General features: G+C 45.9%; 1 protein-coding gene across 2 annotated transcripts in view; it reads left to right on the top strand.

The window, feature by feature from the left end:
• The window catches only part of GPC3 (glypican 3), a 238,088-nt gene that overhangs the window by 7,949 nt on the left and 208,115 nt on the right, over positions 1-22,024 (top strand). Inside the window, exon 2 of one of the 2 annotated variants that reach the window (XM_083722916.1) lies at positions 12,480-12,641. The exons of the other annotated variant lie outside the window; for it this stretch is intronic. Within the exon in view, the coding sequence (XP_083579042.1) occupies positions 12,480-12,641 (162 nt within the window). The remainder of the gene's footprint in view (positions 1-12,479; positions 12,642-22,024) is intronic. 2 annotated transcript variants of the gene reach the window in all.

Raw genomic sequence — 22,024 nt, 5'->3', positions numbered from 1 at the left:
GTCTAAGAGATCATGACTGACTCCACGGTCATCCAGGGAGCTTCATGGCTGAGTGGGGATTTGAACCCTGGTGTCCCAGGTCACAGTCCAACACTCTTGCAACCATTACACTGCACTGGCTCTCAATTCACAAGCCACCCACTCACCCCCTTTTCCTTAGCACTGCTTTGTATCTGCACCAGGTTATTTCAATTAGAAAATGCTCATTTTCTGCCAAGCCTTGCAAGCAAACTTGTTTGAAGTTCATAGCAGACGTACGTACATACAACTGGAGGAAGGAGGCGAAGAGGGGGCTTGGATCAGACTACCATATTTTTCTCAAATGAGAAATGAAAGAAGACTGGGAGAGAAAGAGAGGGAGCAAAAAACTGGGAGCCAGAGCTCAACGACCATTCCAGAATGACTCTTCCCTGATTCCTGAGATTTATGTAGTCAGTTCTGGAAAGTAAACGATCACCTAAGTGTAATTACTCTGCAGAGATCTTCTAGAATGGGCCTATTCTGAGACAGATAAGAGGCAGCCATTTTGTTCATTATGGCAACATGTTATTATGGTCTTCAGCAAACGGAGGTCCCACCAGCATCCCCACAGCAAGAATGAAATGCAGAACACTCCTGTCTCTGGGCCAGTCTGGACCTTATTCACACAGCTGCCAGGCTCAGAGTGACCATGGGATTTCTCAAGGGGGCCACTAGGGGGCGCATCGGAAGATGGCTGACCATAACATCTCTCCGACCCACACGAGGTAATTGGAGGCTAAGATGGGGGTAATTAGCCTCCTTAACCCCCCCAGGATTGGGGGGGGGGGACGGCCCTTGCCTGCTGTGCCCTATACCACCCCTCGAATTTGTGGGGATGGGGGCACTAAGCACAAAGCCCTCCTGTGGGATTCCGGCACTCATCGATGCTGTCTCTGATTCACGCCACTAGTTGCAAGAATCTTCAAAAGAAACAATTTGGACGAGATAAATTGCACATACTTCAAGGAAAGAGGGGGAGTAAAGACTGCTGACAGAAGAGATTCTGATAAAACAAGACAAGAATAAAACATGAGAAGATACGCCAAGATACGGTACGGCAAATGACTGAGGGGGGAGGGGGGGAAACCTTCCTTTCTTTCTCTATGTGATTAAACAAGAATCCCCTCCCCTAATGAGTCAGAAATGTCGTTTTAAGGACTTAAGCTGTGGATTTAAGGCTGTGTGGAGATAAACTTTTGAACCAAAGCAATGTTTCAAGACGAAGCTGGAAAGTTAAGAGTTTTGGAATGACACAGTTAAAAATGCCGTCGCCATTTTGGGAGGCACTGTCGGAGGTCTTGAGTCGGGGAGGAGAAAGAGAGAAACAAAGCTGTTTACATATCGTGGATTAACTCCTCAGTGGGACTTAAGGGAGACAACTGCCTAATTTATGATGGAAAGAGCGATGTTATCTACGAAGGAGATGATATATGGAAACCATCTGGACTTAGATTGGAAGAACGGGAAACTCACACAGGATTATTATATTTGTGTTTATCGGCTTAAGGAGACTAACAGAAGAGATCGTAAAGGAAAAAGAGAAATTATATGAACAAGATATGATGTGGAAACACCAAGATAAGACTGGATAGAACTATGAACTCTGTTTGGACTGATTGGGACTGATTTGGACATTAACGCAGTAATAAGAAGATGATTTGAATCCCCCTTTGGATCTTGAAGTATGGGTTCCCCCAACAAAATTTAAAAATTTGGCTTTGTAATTCGGAATTTGTGATGTGATTTAATTTGATGTGATTGGCCAGTTAATAAAAATTATTTTAAAAAAAACAACAGAGTGACCATGGGATTTCTCAACCTGTGGCAGTTCTGTGATCACCGAATCTATGCATCTATTTTCCAGGGACGGTCCTGGAATTACAAAAGCCATTCGGGCTTCTGATTCAATACTGGGATGTACATGGGTGTAGCCGGGGGGGCAGCTGCTTCCCCCTCAAATCAATAAAAATACATAGCAAACTGAGGTTCTCCCCCCACCACAAAAGGCCTGCCGCTCCTAACAAAAATCCTTGCTATGCCCCTGCCCACCCTCCTGGCCACCGCCACTGAACTTGGGGAGGAGGATGGGCTGGTGCTTGCCCTGCGTGGCGGCCATGGCAGCAGCAGTGGTGGCTGCACAGCAACATCCCATTGCCCCTCTATGGCCTCTGCATGGCTGCTGCTACCAGTCTCCTCCCTTGGGCAGCTTGGGGTGGCTCCTGCAGAGTAGCTGCTGCTGCAAAGCCTTGTATGATGTCCTGGCTCTGAGGTGCAGGCAGAGGGCAGGGCCACCCTGGCTGGGAAGAAAGGGGTGCAAGGAGTCAGATTTTTTTTTTAAAAATAAAAAATTTCTTTGTGCATCTGCACCTATTCTTGCCCCCTTCTAAAAATTTATTTGTTTGTGTTTTTCCTCTTGTAAATCTACAAAGAATAACATAAAATTAAATTGGGATTAAGGGGTTTTCTCAGGACAGTGGAGGAGGGTACGGGTGCTCTGTTCCCTTGGTCTATGCTCTGCTGGGGTGCTGGTAACAAAAATGGGGGTGGAGTGGGGGAGTAAAGGAGGGTCAGTTGGTGTGTGTGTGAGAAACCTCCCTATTTTCATCTGAGAAGTGTTTGAGAGTACATTTGTGACTAGAGATGGGTGAATTTGTGGAAGCAAGAACATTTCCACAGAGGAGGGGGAGGTAAGCATGTATGTATGTATGTATGTATGTATGTAGCTCAACAGCTGGGTCCCAATTTCTCCACAGTGGCCTTAGCCCTGGTTAGAATCACCAGACATACAGTGAAGCCAAAGTTCAGCTTGCCCAGTTAAGCCCAAAAGGCACATAGAGGGAAGTGCCAGCCAGCCTGGCTTGCTGCCGTTTGGCAAGCATAGAGGCAGGGAAACAACCCTAACAATGACACACAAAAGCCATGGTTTGCAAGCCCACTTCAGCGCACAGTGTCACTTCCTAGTTCACAGGAAGCAACAGTTTATGTGTTCAGGTGTAACATGCTTACATTCACATTTGCAGAGAGCATAAGAGATAGCGCACCATGCCTTCTGCACAGCATGCCCACTGTATCTTGGTATTACCGCTAACTTATTGCTCCAAAAGGAGGCCACTTCAAAAGAGTTCCTGGATTTGCAAACCCATCCTCATATGCCAACTAGATAATGGCTAGTGTATATAGATAGATCAGCTTCATGACACACACACACACACACATGCAGAGAGAGAGAGAGAGAGAGAGAGAGAGAGAGAGAGAGAGAGAGAGACTGAGACTCCAACAGGGGAGGAGTTTCCACAAATGTGCATACTGAAATAACTGCTTTTGGAGAAGGAGCATGCAAAGCCCCATCATTTAATGCAACATGGACAGCAAGTAAGCAAGTGACTCTCATACAGACTGAGAAAAGCCAGGAGTGGAACAGAGGAAATTGCTTTAAATCAGGTCAGGCCATTTGGCCACCCAACCTGGGGTTGTTTCATTCAACTGCTAGTGACCGCTAAAGGCCTTGCACAAAAAATGTGTGCTTTTGGTTGCATTGCAGGGGATTGGACTAGATGGCCCTTGGGGTCCCTTCCAGCTCTATGATTCTATCATTATGTGGAGAAGAACATTGTCAGGATTTTGTTAGTAATATAGAATTCTCTCTTGGACATTCAATAAATACCAGAAAGATTAAACATGCCTTGAGTCTGGTCTTCCTGTTCATGATGTTGAAATGGGGGCCTGTTCATTCTCTTTGCTCCCTGCTGCCCTCCAGGGTGTAGCTATGGAGCCCAAAATCAAGGTGCAATGCTTTCCCCAGGGCAGGAGCTGCTTTAGCCCTGTTTCAGGTCTCAGTCTGCAGGGGATTAACCTACCCAAGCGTTTGCCCCACCTTTGGTACAAGCAAGCGATAACTGCAGTGCATTGTCTAGTTGTAGAATAGATACGCCTTCGATTGTACACCTGTGTTGGGCTTTGTCTACCATTGCTTTATGCATACTGTGTTACACTTACACATTTGGGGGAGCACTGGGCCCCCTCTGTGTTTAAGAGAGGCATCTCCTGCTTCTCTACAGAAACCTGAAATTGAACAAGGTCAGTAGTTGCATAACAAACTAAGGACCTATCCTCACTTCCCTTTCCTCTGCACTTTCCAGGCATCGTGCACAATTTAAAGTGTCCTGTTGTTGTTGTTCCAGAGCTTTAAAGCTCAATAAAGCAAATTGCAATCCTAGAAAATCTCAATTGATGTTTGCTCCAATTCAGCTTTAGAGAGCAGGTTTTTGCAGGGAAAGTTTGGGGCAAAAATTCTCTCTCTCCCTCCCTCCCTCCCCCTTCCCTCTATTTGAGTTGATTATTCTTGTTTAAGTCTCTAGAAGCACCAAACTAAAATAATAGAATCAAAGAATTGTAGAGTTGGAAGGTACACTTGAGAGTAATCTAGTCCAACCCCCAGCAAGGCGGGACATCCCTGACAGAAGACCAGTCAACCTCTGCCTAAAAACCTCCAAGGAAGTAGAGCCCACCACCTCTCGTGGGAGACTGTCCCACTGCCAAACAGCCCTTACTGTCAGAAAATGTTTCTGAATGCAGTTGGAATCTCCTTTCTTGTAGCTGGAAGCCATGGGTTCAAGTTCTGCCTTCCAGAGCAGGAGAAAACAAATTGAAGGTGCTCAGTACTTCCCTGAGACCTTGGAGGCTGAATTGAACTGAAGGGGAGGAGAATTGCAGTTCATAGCTTGCTCCTAGCAGATGATGTTGGCTGCTTGGACTTTTCCCCTGGCTCACAGCATTTGTGTCTGCTTGCTGCTTCCCCAGCACATTTCTGCAAAAGTGGCAGATATGGATGCCCTCCTGGAAAAATAGGAAGGATTAACCTGTAACATTTCGGTACAGAGAAATGAGACTTTTGGAGAGGGGGTTAAGTGAAAAGCATCTGCAGAACCTGGAGTTGTCGTGGTGAGTGGCTTCTCCTGGGCATGTATGCATTATAGATATATATGTGATTTCAAAGTGGGTGCTAATGATGCTTTTGGTCGCTTTCCTCCTTCCCCATTTAGTAGTGTGCGGCAGTTTTCAGGTCTTTTAGTTTGCCACGTAATTGAGTTTTCCACTCTTAATTATTTCAGGCCCGTAAGTTATTCTCTTGATAGCAGAGAAGCAAGGAGCAGGCTCCCCCCTTCCTTCCAAACTGCCTCAACCTGCTTGCAGCAATTGCTGTACACTGTGGCCATTTAGGTCTTGTTCCTCCTCTGCCAAGGGATTAATTTTAACAACTTCCTGAAGTGCTCTCTTCCCTTGTGTTCCTCTTCCCTTGATGGCTTCCTCTTCCCTTGATGTGTTATTTACAGTATTTACGGTATGTGCATAATTAAAATATATGGGAGCTATAGGCCCCTACAGTTTGGAAATGCGCTCTTTTTATGGTTGGAAATGTTCAGAATCTGTCTTGGATGTTTACATGGCCCTCTTTGTGTTATTTGAGAATCTTATGATTTTATCAGCAAATGTTAACTTAATCCCACCCCCTCCCCATGAGGCAGAGAACTGTAGAAATTAAGATCTTTCACTGTTTTGTTCAGGGATAGAACATCTGCCCTGCATGTAGAAGCTCCCAGGTTCATTCTCTGGAAGAGCTGCACTCTGAACCCCTGGTTTGCTCAACCCAGCAACCTCAACCCAGCACAGCTTGACTAAGACACACTACATTTGGGCCTGGAGGCAGGAGGGTGTCACACAGGATAAGGCATAACAGATGCCCTAAGCCAGATCCTCCGTGTGTTCTGGTTTTTATAACCTATTGAGCCTCGTTGGTATACAATTTATCTCTTTTTAATTAGGTTCTTAAAAACAGATAGCCCAGAGCTTGACCTGCATGTTGTCATTCCCCGCCAGCCACTACCTCCTTCTTGTTCTGCACCCCTGTGGGCATGGAAAAACTTTCTGCAACAGACGCCCGATGTATTTATTGCATTGCGGATATATGAGCTTTCCAGTAAAATAAAATATGGCACAGGAAAATCTAATTGCCTAATAATTCTCTTGTGCTTATATATATATGTGTGTGTGTGTGTGTGATCCTCATGGTATACCTCTGCCTGCCACCAAACACATCCCTGCTAGGCTGCTGTTCTTTGGGGGGAAACTGTTCTTGTTTGAGATTTATAAAGAAATGGTTTGAAGCTGCCAAATTCCACACAATGCAATTCTCCCCCCCCCCCCCTTTGCCTTTCTTTCCCACTCCAATTTTCTGTGGGTGCTCTTGCCACAGACTCTTCTTGGATGCTTTTTTGAACTCTCGCTGAGATGCAAAGTTCAACTTCGAACCACACTTTTTTGGAACAGGTTGGGCTATGCAGTGGCTGAATCTAGACTTTTGAAGGTCCCTTGCTGGAGATGGGAGCCAGAAAGTCTGGGCAAATGTGAATCAAGAGCCCAACAGGCAGGATGTGCTGCTCCATTGACCAGACAGAAGGGTTGTCTTAACGCTGTTTTGTCTGTCACAGGGCCTGCTCCTTTCTGTGGAGGAATTCCAGCCTGGGTATGGTGTCAGGTAGCTAGCCAGGATGAGCACCTTTTAACAGGACATTTGCTCTAGGCAGCTGCTTGGCTCGTGAGTTGTGGTTGCATCTTTTGAGCTGTGGCAGGCAGTCACAAGCCATGGGGATGTTGCCTTAGGACAAGAGGTTGTGCTCAGTGGTGCTTCTGCTCTGTCCAGCTTCGCTCATCTGTGTTATGCCTTTATTAATGTTACGGAAAAATCTTGGTGCGAGGCTGCTCAGTCACCAGCTTGTTGGGCAGAGTCTGTGGGTCCCTGCGGAATAAAGGAAGGAGTCCAGCCACCAACCAGAGCAAATAGCTGTAGACCAAAGTTTATTGCGCAACAGGTTCAAAGAGGAATCAAGGACTTTCCCACCATATCCCAGAATACAGTTCGTACAGCATCATTGCTACATCACTGACATGTCACAAAAGGGGAGGGGTTAACCTTGGCAACCTCATCAGCTTCTTATAGCAAAATTCAAGCTTAAACTGAAGAAAGTATGAAAAACCACTGGGCCGGTAAGATACAATCTAAGTCAAATCCCTTATGAATACACAGTGGAAGTGAGGGACAGGTTTAAGGATTTAGATTTGGTGGACAGAGTGCCTGAAGAACTATGGATGGAGGCTCGTAACATTATATAGGAGGCAGAAAAGAAAACTATCCCAATGAAAAGGAAATGCAAGAAAGCAAAGTGGCTGTCCAATGAGTCCTTACAAATAGTGGGGGAGAGAAGGCAAGCAAAATGCGAGGGAGATAGTGAAAGATACAGGAAATTGAATGCAGATTTCCAAAAAATAGCAAGGAGAGACAAGAAGGCCTTCTTAAACGAGCAATGCAAAGAAATAGAGGAAAACAATAGAATGGGAAAAACCAGAGATCTGTTCAAGAAAATTGGAGATATGAAAGGAACATTTCGTACAAAGATTACCATAATAAAAGACAAAAGTGGTAAGGACCTAACAGAAGCAGAAGACATCAAGAAGAGGTGGCAAGAATACACAGAGGAACTATATCAGAAAGAAATGGATGTCTTGTATACCCCAGGTAGTGTGGTTGCTGACCTTGAGCCAGACATCCTGGAGAGTGAAGTCAAATGGGCCTTAGAAAGCACTGCTAATAACAAGGCCAGTGGAAGTGATGATATTCCAGCTGAACTATTTAAAATTTTAAAAGATGATGCTGTTAAGGTGCTACACTCAATATGCCAGCAAATTTGGAAAACTCAGCAGTGGCCAAAGGATTGGAGAAGATCAGTCTACATCCCAATCCCAAAGAAGGGCAGTGCCAAAGAATGCTCCAACTACCACACAATTGCACTCATTTCACAAGCTAGCAAGGCTATGCTTAAAATTCTACAAGGCAGGCTTAAGCAGTATGTGGACTGAGAACTCCCATAAGTGCAAGGTGGATTTTGAAGGGGCAGAGGAACCAGAGACCAAATTGCAAACATACGCTGGATTATGGAGAAAGCTAGAGAGTTCCAGAAAGACGTCTACTTCTGCTTCATTGACTATGCAAAAGCCTTTGACTGTGTCAGCCACAGCAAACTATGGCAAGTTCTTAAAGAAATGGGAGGACTTGATCACCTCATCTGTCTCCTGAGAAATCTCCATGTGGGACAAGAAGCTACAGTTAGAACTGGATATGAAACAACTGATTGGTTCAAAATTGGGAAAGGAGTGCGGCAAGGCTGTATATTGTCTCCCTGCTTATTTAACTTATATGCAGAATTCATCACGCGAAAGGCTGGGCTGGATGAATCCCAAGCCGGAATTAAGATCGCTGGAAGAAATATCAATAACCTCAGATATGCAGATGACACAACCTTGATGGCAGAAAGTGAGGAGGAATTAAAGAACCTTTTAATGAGGGTGAGAGAGGAGAGCGCAAAATATGGTCTGAAGCTCAACATCAAAAAAACGAAGATCATGGCCACTGGGCCCATCACCTGCTGGGAAATAGAAGGGGAAGAAATGGAGGCAGTGAGAGATTTTACTTTCTTGGGCTCCATGATCACTGCAGATGGTGACAGCAGTCACGAAATTAAAAGACGCCTGCTCCTTGGGAGAAAGGCGATGGCAAACCTAGACAGCATCTCAAAAAGCAGAGACATCACCTTGCCAACAAAGGTCCGTATAGTTAAAGCTATGGTCTTCCCATTAGTGATGTATGGAAGTGATAGCTGGACCATAAAGAAGGCTGATTGCTCAAGAATTGATGCTTTTGAATTATGGTGCTGGAGGAGAGTCCCATGGACTGCAAGAAGATCAAGCGCATCCATTCTTAAGGAAATTAGCCCTGAGTGCTCACTGGAAGGACAGATCATGAAGCTGAGGCTCCAATACTTTGTCCACCTCATGAGAAGAGAAGACTCCCCGGAAAAGACCCTGATGTTGGGAAAGATGGAGGGCAGAAGGAGAAGGGGATGACAGAGGACGAGATGGTTGGACAGTGTTCTCGAAGCTACAAACATGAGTCTGACCAAACTGCGGGAGGCAGTGGAAGACAGGAGTGCCTGGCGTGCTCTGGTCCAGGGGACACAACTAAACAACAACAACCTTGGCAAACATGTCCAGACAAGTCCTTGGTACAAGATTAGCATAAGCAGACATGTCAGGGCAAGACCCAGGTATAAGATTAGCATAGGCAAACACCTCTGAAGTCCCCCCACCCAAAGCACAATAAAACTTCCTTTGCATGTCTGGACCCCGTGGCAAGTCCAGTGATGGAGTTAGGCTTTCCTTGGCCAACAATCAGCTCAGCAATTGTCACCTCTGGGAACCTCCTGGGGTAGGCTTGGGGAGGTAGCAGGGAAAAGAGTCATTTTTCCAAGGGCAAAATAGTGTTGAAATAGAGGAAACTGGCAAAGGAGTTGATTTTATATGATTGTTAAAGCTAGGTAACTTTCCTGAGCTGTCAAGTTGAAAGGATACACTTATGCATAATATTTGTAACATTTAACAACTTTAAAGATGTGACCCCCCCCCGTAATTTCCATAACAATTAATAAGGGCAGGCTGGTTGGTGTTTGGTCTGTGGGCTGCAGTTGTGAAAACTGATCAGCAGAAAGAGATCAAAATGGGCACACTTTCCCCCAAGTGTTGTATTACTAGAACCGAGGGTGGGTTTCCTTCTCAGAGGGGGTTGCCAATGGCATAGTTGCAAATAAGAGGCTGTTTTGGAAGACTGAGAAGAGCAATTGTGAGATACAGTGGGTTTGAGATGCCTTCATCTTCCCCTCCCCCACCAACCACCTGAAAACAGATCGGAAGGTAAAGCAATCTTTAGGCTAAGGACCATTAAGCAAATAAATTATCTTAGCTGCCAGAGAGATATATTTTTCTCTCCAGAGAGCTCTCAGACTTGAATTAAAATGATTGGGAGGAGAGTGTTACATGCTCCGGCAGACTTGATGCTCTGCGGGGCTTATTCATCTCTCCACCTGAGGCTAGTGCTTGGCAGCTATGCAGCAGAACAAGAGTTGCACCTGAACACCTCCCCAGGGGTGACCAGGTATGTCTAACTGCCCTCTTTGTCGGTGAGCAGATTTCTGCAGCAGCCTTGCATGGAAGTGAGCTTAGTGTGATTTAGCACAAACGTTTGGCTCCCAAATGTCTTTACTGGTTGGCTTGCCCTCGTGGGTGGCCGTTCGACATTTGCAGCACATCAAGTGGTCTGGAAAACAGAGATGGGCGAGTGAGAGAATCTACCAGTTTTGCAAACTCTTCATTTGGGAGGCAATTTTTACTTGCATCAGGCAAGAAGCTGTTTAGAAAACAGGATATGTCAGTTTTCCTCTATCTGGGTAGCTGGAAGAGGAGTCCTGCTAGGCCAGCCCCAAGTCCCACCAAATCCTGCATCCCTCAACAGCACACAGGTATCTTGGAGGGGATGCTGCAGCTTCCGAAAGCCTGCATTGTGGAGGGTGCTGGACAAGGGGATTCAGAGAATCCTTTCCAACTCTGTAGACATTGAGAAGGCCAGCACAAAAGAACAGGGCGGAAAGAGTGAGGGAGATGCCACACTTTGCAGTGAGATGCAGCCGTTTTGGTTTAGCCAAATGTCTCTGGATCCAGCCCAGCAGGCCTTTCTTCTTTCTTCAGGGTTCAATTCCCACTCAACCCAGAAGCTGCTTGGGTGACCTTGGGGACAAGTCTCTGCCTGTCTCAGCTTAGCCTACCTCACAGGGTTGTTGTGGGAGGGTTAAATGAGGAGGGAGAGAAACACATGCATGCCACCTTGAGCTCCTTGGAGGAAAAGGTGGGATACCAAGGCAATCAATCAATCAATCAATCAATCAATCAATCAATAACAAATAGTTACTGATTCCCACAGTCCTGGCTCAGGAAGGAACAATGTCATTTTCACGTTCTGTTTCCCTGTAACGGCACAGTCCAGCTCATTCCCGTACTTCTTCACCTCCCTCCCTCTAGCTCTGAAACCTAATTTCCTGGCTTTGCAGCTGTTCTGGTCTGCTTCCCCTGCATTTAAGTTCCTTAAAACAATCTGGCTTTTTCAGTGCAATGGGGAATCATGCTAGAAGAGTCATATGGATGGTGAAGCGTTCCTGCGGGGCCAGCACCTGGCTGCTGACAGGGGCCAGCCAAATATATGAAGCCTGAGGGGCTGCGGACAGTCGGACACATACCTCCCAATTCCCTTGACTAAATGGAGCCCCCATAACCAGGCATAGTGTACCTCAATATCACTTGCCGTCAAAGCCCATAAGTTTGCCTCTTTCTTGCTATGCTTTGAGGGCATGTCTTCCATCCTCCTGTGTTACTATCTTTTAGCATGATGCACAGGGACCATGCTGTCAGAAAGACTTCCTGCCCTCACTGAGGCTTCCTGTGGTGATAGAACGGTGTCTGATTGCCTTCTGTAGCAGAGAAAGTGGGCTTGCCAGCCAACGGTGCCCTGTGCAACTGGAGCATCCCCTCCCACCCGGGGTGTTTAATATTTCCCTTTGTGTTTTTGTTTTTAATGTGCTTTTGATTGAGGAGAAGAACAGGCGGTGCTTGTCTGGCATTCCTTTGCAGTTAGCCAAGGAATCTAATGCCCTTATAAAAATGGATAAAGCAAGAGAGGAAGATTTAATTTGTGCACTAGAGATGACTTACTGGAGGGCAAGTGGCAAGGGTCTTGTGCTCCTTGTTCAAGGCAGGTCAAGAGCGCCAAAGGGGCTCTGTCCAGCCCAGCCTCCTGTTCTCACAGTGGCCACAAAGGCCCACAAGCAGGACCTGAGAGCAAGAGCAGGACTCTCCCTTCTTGCAGCTTCCGGCAACTGCTGCTCAATAAGCACTACTGTCACCAACCATGGAGGCAGAGCATGGCCATCAGCTTGATCCAAATATAATCCTTCCCTTTCTTTGCTAAAATGGATGGTTCCAGGGCCTGGTCTTGTGGGTACATGAGGTCATTCCCTTTCCAAAGCTAAGCAGGTCTCAATCTGGCCCAGATTTTCTCAGGAGATCACTGGGGAAGACACTTTGTAGGCAGACGGGAGTCCCATATTGGGAGAAAGGTGGGATATAAATAAATCACACCTGACCTTGCCTTTGCCAACATGGTACCCTCTAGCTCTTTTGGACGACAACTCCTGCCAGCCCCAACCAGCACAACCCATGCAGATGTGGTCCAAAATAGATGGAGGGGGAGGGGCTCCAGGTTTTTAGAAAAAAGAAAACCTCACAGTAGGGCTGCTATGAAGGGGTTCCTGTTCCACCCCCTTCCTCTCTGGGGTCCAGATGCAATGTGCAGCTTGATTGGTGGAAAGAGAGGAAACAGCACAAATATTCCAATCACAGACCAGAGCTCTCCAGTATTCCTTTACCAAAGCACCCAGAGTCTCTGAACATCCCGGTTCCTGCCTCTCTGTTTGAGGACCTGCTGCGTGCTAATGGGATGTTCCCTGATGTTCTGCCTGCAGGATCAGATTTGCAGGTATGCATCCCTAGAGGCCTGACATGCTGCTCCCGGAAAATGGAGGAGAAATACCAAGCTATGGCTCGTTCCAACATGGAGCAGCTCCTGCAGTCGGCCAGCATGGAGCTGAAGTTCCTCATCACCCAGAACGCGGCGACATTCCAAGGTAGGTGGCAGCGTTGCATGGTGGGTCTTCCAGGTAAGTGGAGCTTCTGCTGGGAAGTCCTGAGGTGGGAAGGCCACTGGCTGGGGTTAGCCAGGCATGCCAGGCTGGGAATCTTCAGAGGGTCAGGGAGTAAGTCCCCCATCTTTCTTCCTGAGTTTATGAAACATGGCTAAGCTGCAACTATGATTGCTGCAGGTGCCCAGTGAGTTGCTCAGAAGTTGAGCTTCAGGTTGGCACAGTTCATTCTGGGATCTCCCGGTGGAGATCCAATCTGTTGCTGTAGTACAAAAAACCAGCACTTCCCCTGCCTCACTCATGTTGCAATCAGCGGTCTGCTGGTCCGTACAGTATTCATAGTCCATTAATAGATCATCTCACTGCAGTAATAATTTCTTAGGCAACACGTTGAGAAAACACTACTAAGCAGCGAACAACCACTTTTTTAAAAAGTATGTTTAGAACTTAGTAAAATGAATAATTCCTTTTCAGCCTGGCCTTTGGCTTGATCTTAACTAACTATGGCCTTTTAGAGTGGGTGGGATGTGGGGTTTTTTATTTTGTTTCCAAAAAAGTTTATATATATACACACACACACACACACACACACACACACATATACATATACACACACACACCGTATTTTTCACTCTATAAGACGCACCAGACCACATGACACACCTAGTTTTTGGAGGAGGAAAGCAAGAATAAAAATATTCTGAATCTCAGAAGCCAGAACAGCAAGAGGTGTCGCTGCGCAGTGAAAGCTTCTGGGATAGCTGTGCAGCCTGCATTCGCTCCATAAGACGCACACACTTCCCCTTACTTTTTAAGAGGGAAAAAGTGAGTCTTATAGAGCAAAAAAACCAGTATATATATAGAGAGAGAGAGAGAGAGAAAGAGAAAGAGAGAGAGATTTACATCAATAATATTTTATCTAAATCAAAATCAGCATGTGTGACTGTTTGGGCTACTGCACTGGATGGATAATAATAATAATAATAATAATAATAATAATAAATAAATAAATAAATAAATAAATAAATAAATAAATAAATAAAAATAAAAATAAATTTATTTGTATCCTGCCCTCCCCAGCCGAAGCCGGGCTCAGAGCGGCTGACATGAAATGTAGAAAACATTAACATAAAATCAGACAATCAATTAAAATACATCCTCAAATCAGATCAGGATCAGAATAAAATCCAATCAGATGGCAACCCGCAGATTAGGGTTGGGGACCTTAAATGCTCACCAGGCCCAACTGTTTGTGTTGAACTTACATGGGCCTGTGAGAAAAATTGGGAGGCCACTTTCATGCAAATTCTTATGGAAGGGGAAAGGGAGTTAGACTGAACCCCGACCAAAGGCCTGGCAGAACAGATCTGTCTTGTAGGCCCTGCAGAAAGATGTCAAGTCCTGTAGGGCCCTAGTCTTTTGTGACAGAGCATTCCACCAGATTGGAGCCACAGCCGAAAAAGCCCTGGCTCTAGTTGAGGCCAGCTTAACCTCTCTGTGGCCTGGGACCTTCAGGATGTTTTTATTTACCAGGAGAGGCGGTCCCGTAGGTACGGGGGTCCTAGGCCGTATAGGGCTTGAAAGGTCAAAACCAGCACCTTAAACCTGATCCTGTACTCCACCGGGAGCCAGTGCAGCTGGTATAGCACCGGGTGAATGTGATCCCACAGCGAGGACCCCGTAAGGAGTCTCGCCGCGGCATTCTGCACCCGCTGGAGTTTCTGGGTCAGTCTCAAGGGCAGCCCCACATAGAGCGAGTTACAATAATCCAGTCTGGAGGTGACCGTCGCATGGATCACAGTGGCTAGGTCAGGGCGAGAGAGATAAGGGGCCAACTGCTTAGCTTGGCGGAGATGAAAAAATGCCACCTTTGTTGTAGCTGCATTCTGCACCTCCATGGAAAGGGAGGTGTCGAGGATTACACCCAAACTCTTAAAGGACGGTGCTGGCACTAATTGCGCCCCTGCAAGAGATGGGAGTTGCCCCCCCCCAATCCCACATCCTCCCTTCCCAGCCAAAGGACCTCTGTCTTCGAAGGATTTAACTTCAAGCAGCTCCCATGTAACCATCCAGCCACAGCTCCTAAACATCTGGTCAGTGTGTCTGGGGCTGAGTCAGGATGGCCATCCATCAACAGATGGCAGCATACTGATGGCAGCCCAGCCCAAAACTCCAGACAAGCTGGGCGAGGGGGCGCATAAAGATGTTGAAAAGCATCGGGGAGAGGATTGCACCCTGAGGCACTCCACACACCAAGGAGTGGCGCAATGACAGTTCCCCCCCCCAAGCGCCACCCTCTGTCCCCGACCATAGAGAAAAGAGCGCAGCGATTGAAGGACTGTGCCCTGGATCCCCACGTCAGCAAGGCGGTGGTCCAGGACTTCGTGATCGACCATGTCGAAGGCTGCTGACAGCTCTAGAAGAATCAGCAGCCCTGACCCGCCTCAATCCAGCTGCCTGCAGAGATCATCTGTTAGGGCGACCAGAGCCGTCTCGGTCCCATGACCAGCGCGGAAGCCGGACTGGAATGGATCCAGGGCCGATGTTTCATCCAGAAACTCACTAAGCTGTTCAGCAACCGCTCTCTCAATCACCTTACCTAGGAATGGAAGATTCAAAACCGGGTGGTAATTGGATAGATCTAAAGGATCTAATGATGTTTTCTTTAAGAGTGGGCGCACCACTGCCTCCTTCAGTTCCCCTGGGAATGTCCTGGTGCCAAGAGACAAATTGATGATATCACCCAGGGAGGCCCGCACCTCGTCTGGACACGCTCTAATCAGCCAAGACGGGCATGGGTCGAGAGGACAGGTGGTGGGCTTTCCAGCTCGGAGAAGTCTGGATAGTTAATGATCATCAGCCCTGTGGACCAGGGGTAGGCAACCTAAGGTCCGTGGGCTGGATCTGGCTTAATCGCCTTCTCAATCCAGCCCATGGATGGTCCAGGAATCAGTGTGTTTTTGCATGAGTAGAATATGTCCTTTTATTTAAAATGCATCTCTGGGTTATTTGTGGGGCATAGGAATTCGTTCATTATTTTTAAAAAAAATATAGTCCGCCCCCCCACAAGGTCTAGGGAATGGTGGGCCCGCCCACAGCTGAAAAAGGTTGCTGACCCCTGGACTCTGTACTCAAGAACAGTGATCTTAACAGCACCACCAAGGATCTGTTCTTACCTGCATAATCTCCTGTCACAGCTGTACAGATGTCTTTGAGCTGTGCATCTACATCCACCCACAAACATTTCAATAAGAATTATTTATGATTTAAACAGCAACAGATTGGTAGTTATAAACATCTATTTGAAAACTGAGGTGTGTGTTGATATTCATGCAAGGCTGCTGCAGAAAGGTTGAAACATAGACAAACCAAACCATGAACCCCCAGGCCATGACAAGAGTGGAGGACTTTCATGATAGGAGTCCTTCAGGTAAGCAGCCTTTGGAAGCTTTTCTGCCTGAAGTGTTAACAAGTTTTCAGTCGTGGAAACTTGGGCTAAAGCAGGTATTACAACATCATTCTCCCAGAGAAAAAGCCTGGGATTGTCAGAAGGGGGAAATAGCAAGTTTTGGCTCTTTCTCCATCTGTGTGTAGCAGGGTGAGACAGTGGTGACTCCCCTCTTCTGGGTCATTTATTTGGGGTCTTGGCAGTCTATCTATGTGGGGGTTTTATAACAGAATCTAAACAACATAAGGACAAATCTAGTAAGAAACCGCACAGCACTATGAAAAGTCTTTTCCTTAGAAACAGCTAGTTCTGTGAAGCCTTCCAGAATAAAAAAGTCTTTACCTGCTGACAGGAGGACAACAAAGAGGGAAGCCAGTCTTGATTCTCAGGGAAGAAAATTGCAAGCAGTCGTTGAGGAGGCCCTCCTCTCTCATGTCTCACAGTACTTTTTGTTACTGTGCTTAGAGAGTGATGAATAGTGGCACTGCCAGGTCCCCTGCACTGGTCAAGGGTTGCTAGTTTCTGATTCTCTGTCTATGCTAGACTTCAGTTGCAAATGCAAGTGGGGGAAGTATGCAGTTTCGCTAAGAAATATCCTGACCAGGACTGCTGGGAGGAAATAATCTGATAGCTCAGAGCTTCTTTTTACAAACAAACAAACAAACAAACAAACAAACAAACAAACAAACAAACAAATTGTTGAGTTGGAAGGGACCAGGAGGACCATCTAGTCCAACCCCCTGCAATGCAGGAATTTAACCTTTTATTTCCACACCCTTGAAACCTGGGGCTGCTCGGAGTCGGATAGCAAGAGGTTCCAGGACCAAGATGAATAGGAAGGGAGACAGTGGGTATCCTTGTTTTGTGCCTCTTTGGATGCTATGGTATTGGAGTCCATATTGTTAATTTTGCTGAGGTTGGGAGTAAATTTCTTTGAGGGTTTTTTAGGAAGTGGGGCCAAATCTCATGTTTGTTAATACTGCTACTAGATATTTCCATTCTAAGCAATCAAAAGCTTAAAAGAAGGTGTCTAGGAACATAATTGTCAGTGGGAGTTTGGTTGTTTTGCTGTGTTCTATCAGATTTAGTAGTTTCCTAAAAGGATCTGCTGTGTTGCAACCAGGGACAAAGTCTGCCTGATCTGGGGTGATTAGTTTGTATAGGAAGATTTTTAGGTGGTTAGCCAGGATTGATGTGAATATATTACTATTGAAAATGGATGGAGGGGTATATGTATGTATGTATGTATGTATGTATGTATGTATGTATGTATGTATATGTGTGCATATATGTATATATATGGTGTTTTTATTTGTTTGTTTATTCAGAAGGGGATAAAGAAAAGAAGAAAAGTGTAGTACTACTTTAAAAAGGGGGGGGGGAGGGGGAATGAAAATGCCAGGACTTTAAAAAGTTTATTTTTTAAAAAACAACATGTTGAGGTATTGTAATAAAATAAAAATATAAGGTAGAAATAAGATGTAATGATAGACATAGTGAGAAAGCAGGATTTTTAATATGAGAAAATAATACTAAAAACTAAGTGAGTAATAGAAAATGCGTGAAAATGAATAAAAAAATCAAAAGTAATGGTATTCATGGAAAAAGGAGGTTGTGTATATAATTAAAAATGTATTGGTGGTATTTTTGACTCACAGGCACTTTTAATTTCACTGCGGGGCCCAAGGGCCTGGATGTCGGGCCCCTGCGTGAGGGCTAAGGCGGCAGTCCCAGTGGTTCAGGCCTTCTGCATGGATGCCATTACACTACTTCAAAGAAAAAATAAATGAAATAATAAATTAGAAAAAATAAAATAAAAATAAAATAAAAATTTCCAGCAGGGGAGGTCCCGTGTTGCGTCCCCCCCAGGTGGTCTCTGGTGCACGATTCCCACCTGGGCCCTGGCCTGCCCTTTCATGCTGGCCACCAGGGAGGTTACCTCGGGGTTGGGCCTGGGATAGGCTGTGTGATTCCTCCTGCCTTTCTCCCTTGGTGGTGGCAGCAGTGATGGTGGGGAAATGGTTCTCAGCTGTTCAGCTCCCCAGGCCTCAGAGATCCACTGGGCCGTCAGTTGGGGGCTCCCAGTTCCGGCAGGGTTGAGACCACTGGGCGGGCTGGGGGCTAACCCAATCAAGAGCAAGCCACCTCCCACTCATCTGGTCTAGGAATCACCCACTAACAGTGCCTCCTCTTATCTGGATTGAGCTTCAGTCTGTTGGCTCCCATCCAGCCCATTCCCAAGGTAAGACACTGCTCCAGCACTTCCACTGTCTCACCTGCAGAGGTAAAGGAGCTGTGTGTCATCAGCATATTGCTGACAATGTACCCTAAACCTCTGGATAACCCCACTCAGAAGCTTCATGTAAATGTTAAACAGCATAGGGCAGAGCTTTCCAAACTGTGTGTCATGACACATGAGTGTGTCGGCTGCAGTGTGTAGGTGTGTTGTGTGAAAGCTCCCCATGCTCCTGCTGGAGCTGGAAAAGTTTAGTTTAACTTCCGGTTTGCTAGTAAAACCGAATTACTGTGCCAAGAAATGATGCATGTCTAAAAAGGGTGACATGAAAAGTCTGAAACAAAATTTAAAAATTCCTTCCAGTAGCACCTTGTTTTTGTTTAGTTGTGCCTGACTCTTCGTGACCCCATGGACCAGAGCATGCTAGGCACTCCTAGCCTAACTCTATCACTGGACTTGCCAAGGGGTCCAGACATGCAAAGGAAGTTTTATTGTACTTTGGGTGGTGGGACTTCAGAGGTGTTTGCCTATGCTAATCTTATACCTGGGTCTTGCCCTGACATGTCTGCTTATGCTAATCTTGTACCAAGGACTTGTCTGGACATGTTTGCCAAGGTTGTTGTTGTTTAGTCGTGTCCCCTGGACCAGAGCACGCCAGGCACTCCTGTCTTCCACTGCCTCCCGCAGTTTGGTCAGACTCATGTGTGTAGCTTTGAGAACATTGTCCGACCATCTCGTCCTCTGTCATCCCCTTCGCCTTCTGCCCTCCATCTTTCCCAACATCAGGGTCTTTTCCAGGGAGTCTTCTCTTCTCATGAGGTGGCCAAAGTATTGGAGCCTCAGCTTCATGATCTGTCCTTCCAGTGAGCACTCAGGGCTAATTTCCTTAAGAATGGATGCGTTTGATCTTCTTGCAGTCCATGGGACTCTCAAGAGTCTCCTCCAGCACCATAATTCAAAAGCATCAATTCTTGAGCAATCAGCCTTCTTTATGGTCCAACTATCACTTCCATACATCACTAATGGGAAAACCATAGCTTTAACTATACGGACCTTTGTTGGCAAGGTGATGTCTCTGCTTTTTAAGACGCTGTCTTAAAATCTCTCACTGCCTCCATTTCTTCCCCTTCTATTTCCCAGCAGGTGATGGGCCCAGTGGCCATGATCTTCGTTTTTTTGATGTTGAGCATCAGACCGTATTTTGTGCTCTCCTCTCTCACCCTCAATAAAAGGTTCTTTAATTCCTTCTCACTTTCTGCCATCAAGGTTGTGTCATCTGCATATCTGAGGTTATTGATATTTCTTCCAGCGATCTTAATTCCGGCTTGGGATTCATCCAGCCCAGCCTTTCGCATGATGAATTCTGCATATAAGTTAAATAAGCAGGGAGACAATATACAGCCTTCTTGTACTCCTTTCCCAATTTTGAACCAATCAGTTGTTCCATATCCAGTTCTAACTGTAGCTTCTTGTCCCACATAGAGATTTCTCAGGAGACAGATGAGGTGATCAGGCCCTCCCATTTCTTTAAGAACTTGCCATAGTTTGCTTTGGTAGACACAGTCGAATACTTTTGCCTAGTCAATGAAACAGAAGTAGATATTTTTCTGGAACTCTCTAGCTTTCTCCATAATCCAGCGCATGTTTGCAATTTGGTCTCTGGTTCCTCTGCCCCTTCAAAATCCAGCTTGCACTTCTGAGAGTTCTCGGTCCACATACTGCTTAAGCCTGCCTTGTAGAATTTTAAGCATAACCTTGCTAGGTGTGAAATGAGCGCAATTGTGCTGTAGCTGGAGCATTCTTTGGTACTGCCCTTCTTTGGGATTGGGATGTAGACTGATCTTCTCCAATCCTTTGGCCACTGCTGAGTTTTCCAAACTTAGAATCATAAAATCATAGAGTTGGAAGAGACCACAAGGGCCATCGAGTCCACCCCCCTGCCAAGCAGGAAACACCATCAGAGCACTCCTGACACATGGTTGTCAAGCCTCTGCTTAAAGACCTCCAAAAAGGAGACTCCACCACACTCCTTGGCAGCAAATTCCACTGTCAAACAGCTCTTACTGTCAGGAAGTTCTTCCTAATGTTTAGGTGGAATCTTCTTTCTTGTAGTTTGGATCCATTGCTCCATTTCCGCTTCTCTGCAGCAGCAGAAAACAACCTTTCTCCCTCCTCTATGTGACATCCTTTTATATATTTGAACATGGCTATCATATCACCCCTTAACCTCCTCTTCTCCAGGCTAAACATGCCCAGCTCCCTTAGCCGTTCCTCATAGGGCATCGTTTCCAGGCCTTTGACCATTTTGGTTGCCCTCCTCTGGACACGTTCCAGTTTGTCAGTGTCCTTCTTGAACTGTGGTGCCCAGAACTGGACACAGTACTCCAGGTGAGGTCTGACCAGAGCAGAATACAGTGGCACTATTACTCCCCTTGATCTAGATGCTATACTCCTATTGATGCAGCCCAGAATTGCATTGGCTTTTTTAGCTGCCGCGTCACACTGTTGGCTCATGTCAAGTTTGTGGTCAACCACTTGTTGGCATATTGAGTGTAGTACCTTAACAGCATCATCTTTTAAAATTTTAAATAGTTCAGCTGGAATACCATCACTTCCACTGGCCTTGTTCTTAGCAGTGCTTTCTAAGGCCCATTTGACTTCATTCTCCAGGATGTCTGGCTCAAGGTCATCAACTACACTACCTGGGGTGTACGAGACATCCATTTCTTTCTGGCATAATTCCTCTTTGTATTCTTGCCACCTCTTCTTGATGTCTTCTGCTTCTGTTCAGTCCTTACCACTTTTGTCCTTTATTATGGTAATCTTGGTCCAAAAAGTTCCTTTCATATCTCCAATTTTCTTGAACAGATCTCTGGTTTTCCCCATTCTATTTTTCCCCTCTATTTCTTTGCATTGCTCGTTTGAAAAGGCCTTCCTGTCTCTCCTTGCTATTCTTTGGAAATCTGCATTCAATTTCCTGTATCCTTCACTATCTCCTTCACATTTTGCTTGCCTTCTCTCCCCCGCTATTTGCAAGGCCTCGTTGGACAGCCACTTTGCTTTCTTGCATTTCCTTTTCATTGGGGTGGTTTTCGTTGCCGCCTCTTGTATAATGTTACGAGCCACCATCCATAGTTCTATAGGCACTCTGTCCACCAAATCTAAATCCTTAAACCTGTTCCTCACTCCCACTGTGTATTCATAAGGGATTTGATTTAGATTGTATCTTACTAGCCCAGTGGCTTTTCCTACTTTCTTCAGTTTTAGTTTCTTCAGCACCAGTAGTTGGTGCATAAACTTGGATTACTGTGTTGTTAAAAGGTCTGCCTTGGATTCGTATCGAGATCATTCTTTCATTTTTGAGATTGCATCCCAGTACAGCTTTCACCACTCTTTTGTTGACTATGAGGGCCACTCCATTTCTTTTACGGGATTCTTGCTCACAGTAGTAGATATGATAGTTATCCGAACTGAATTCGCCCATTCCCGTCCATTTTAGTTCACTGATGCCCAGGATGTCAATATTTATTCTTGCCATCTCATTTTTGACCACATCCAGCTTACCAAGGTTCATGGTTCTTACATTCCAGGTTCCTATGCAATATTTTTCTTTACAGCATTGGACTTTCCTTTCGCTTCCAGGCATATCCGCAACTGAACATCCTTTTGGCTTTGGCCCAACCG

The sequence above is a fragment of the Podarcis gaigeae genome, assembly GCF_964106915.1.
Source record: "Podarcis gaigeae genome assembly, chromosome: Z".
Classification (NCBI taxonomy): Eukaryota; Metazoa; Chordata; class Lepidosauria; order Squamata; family Lacertidae; genus Podarcis; species Podarcis gaigeae.
Note: the sequence above shows the minus strand (reverse complement) of the source record. Positions and strands in the feature narration are given on the sequence as shown.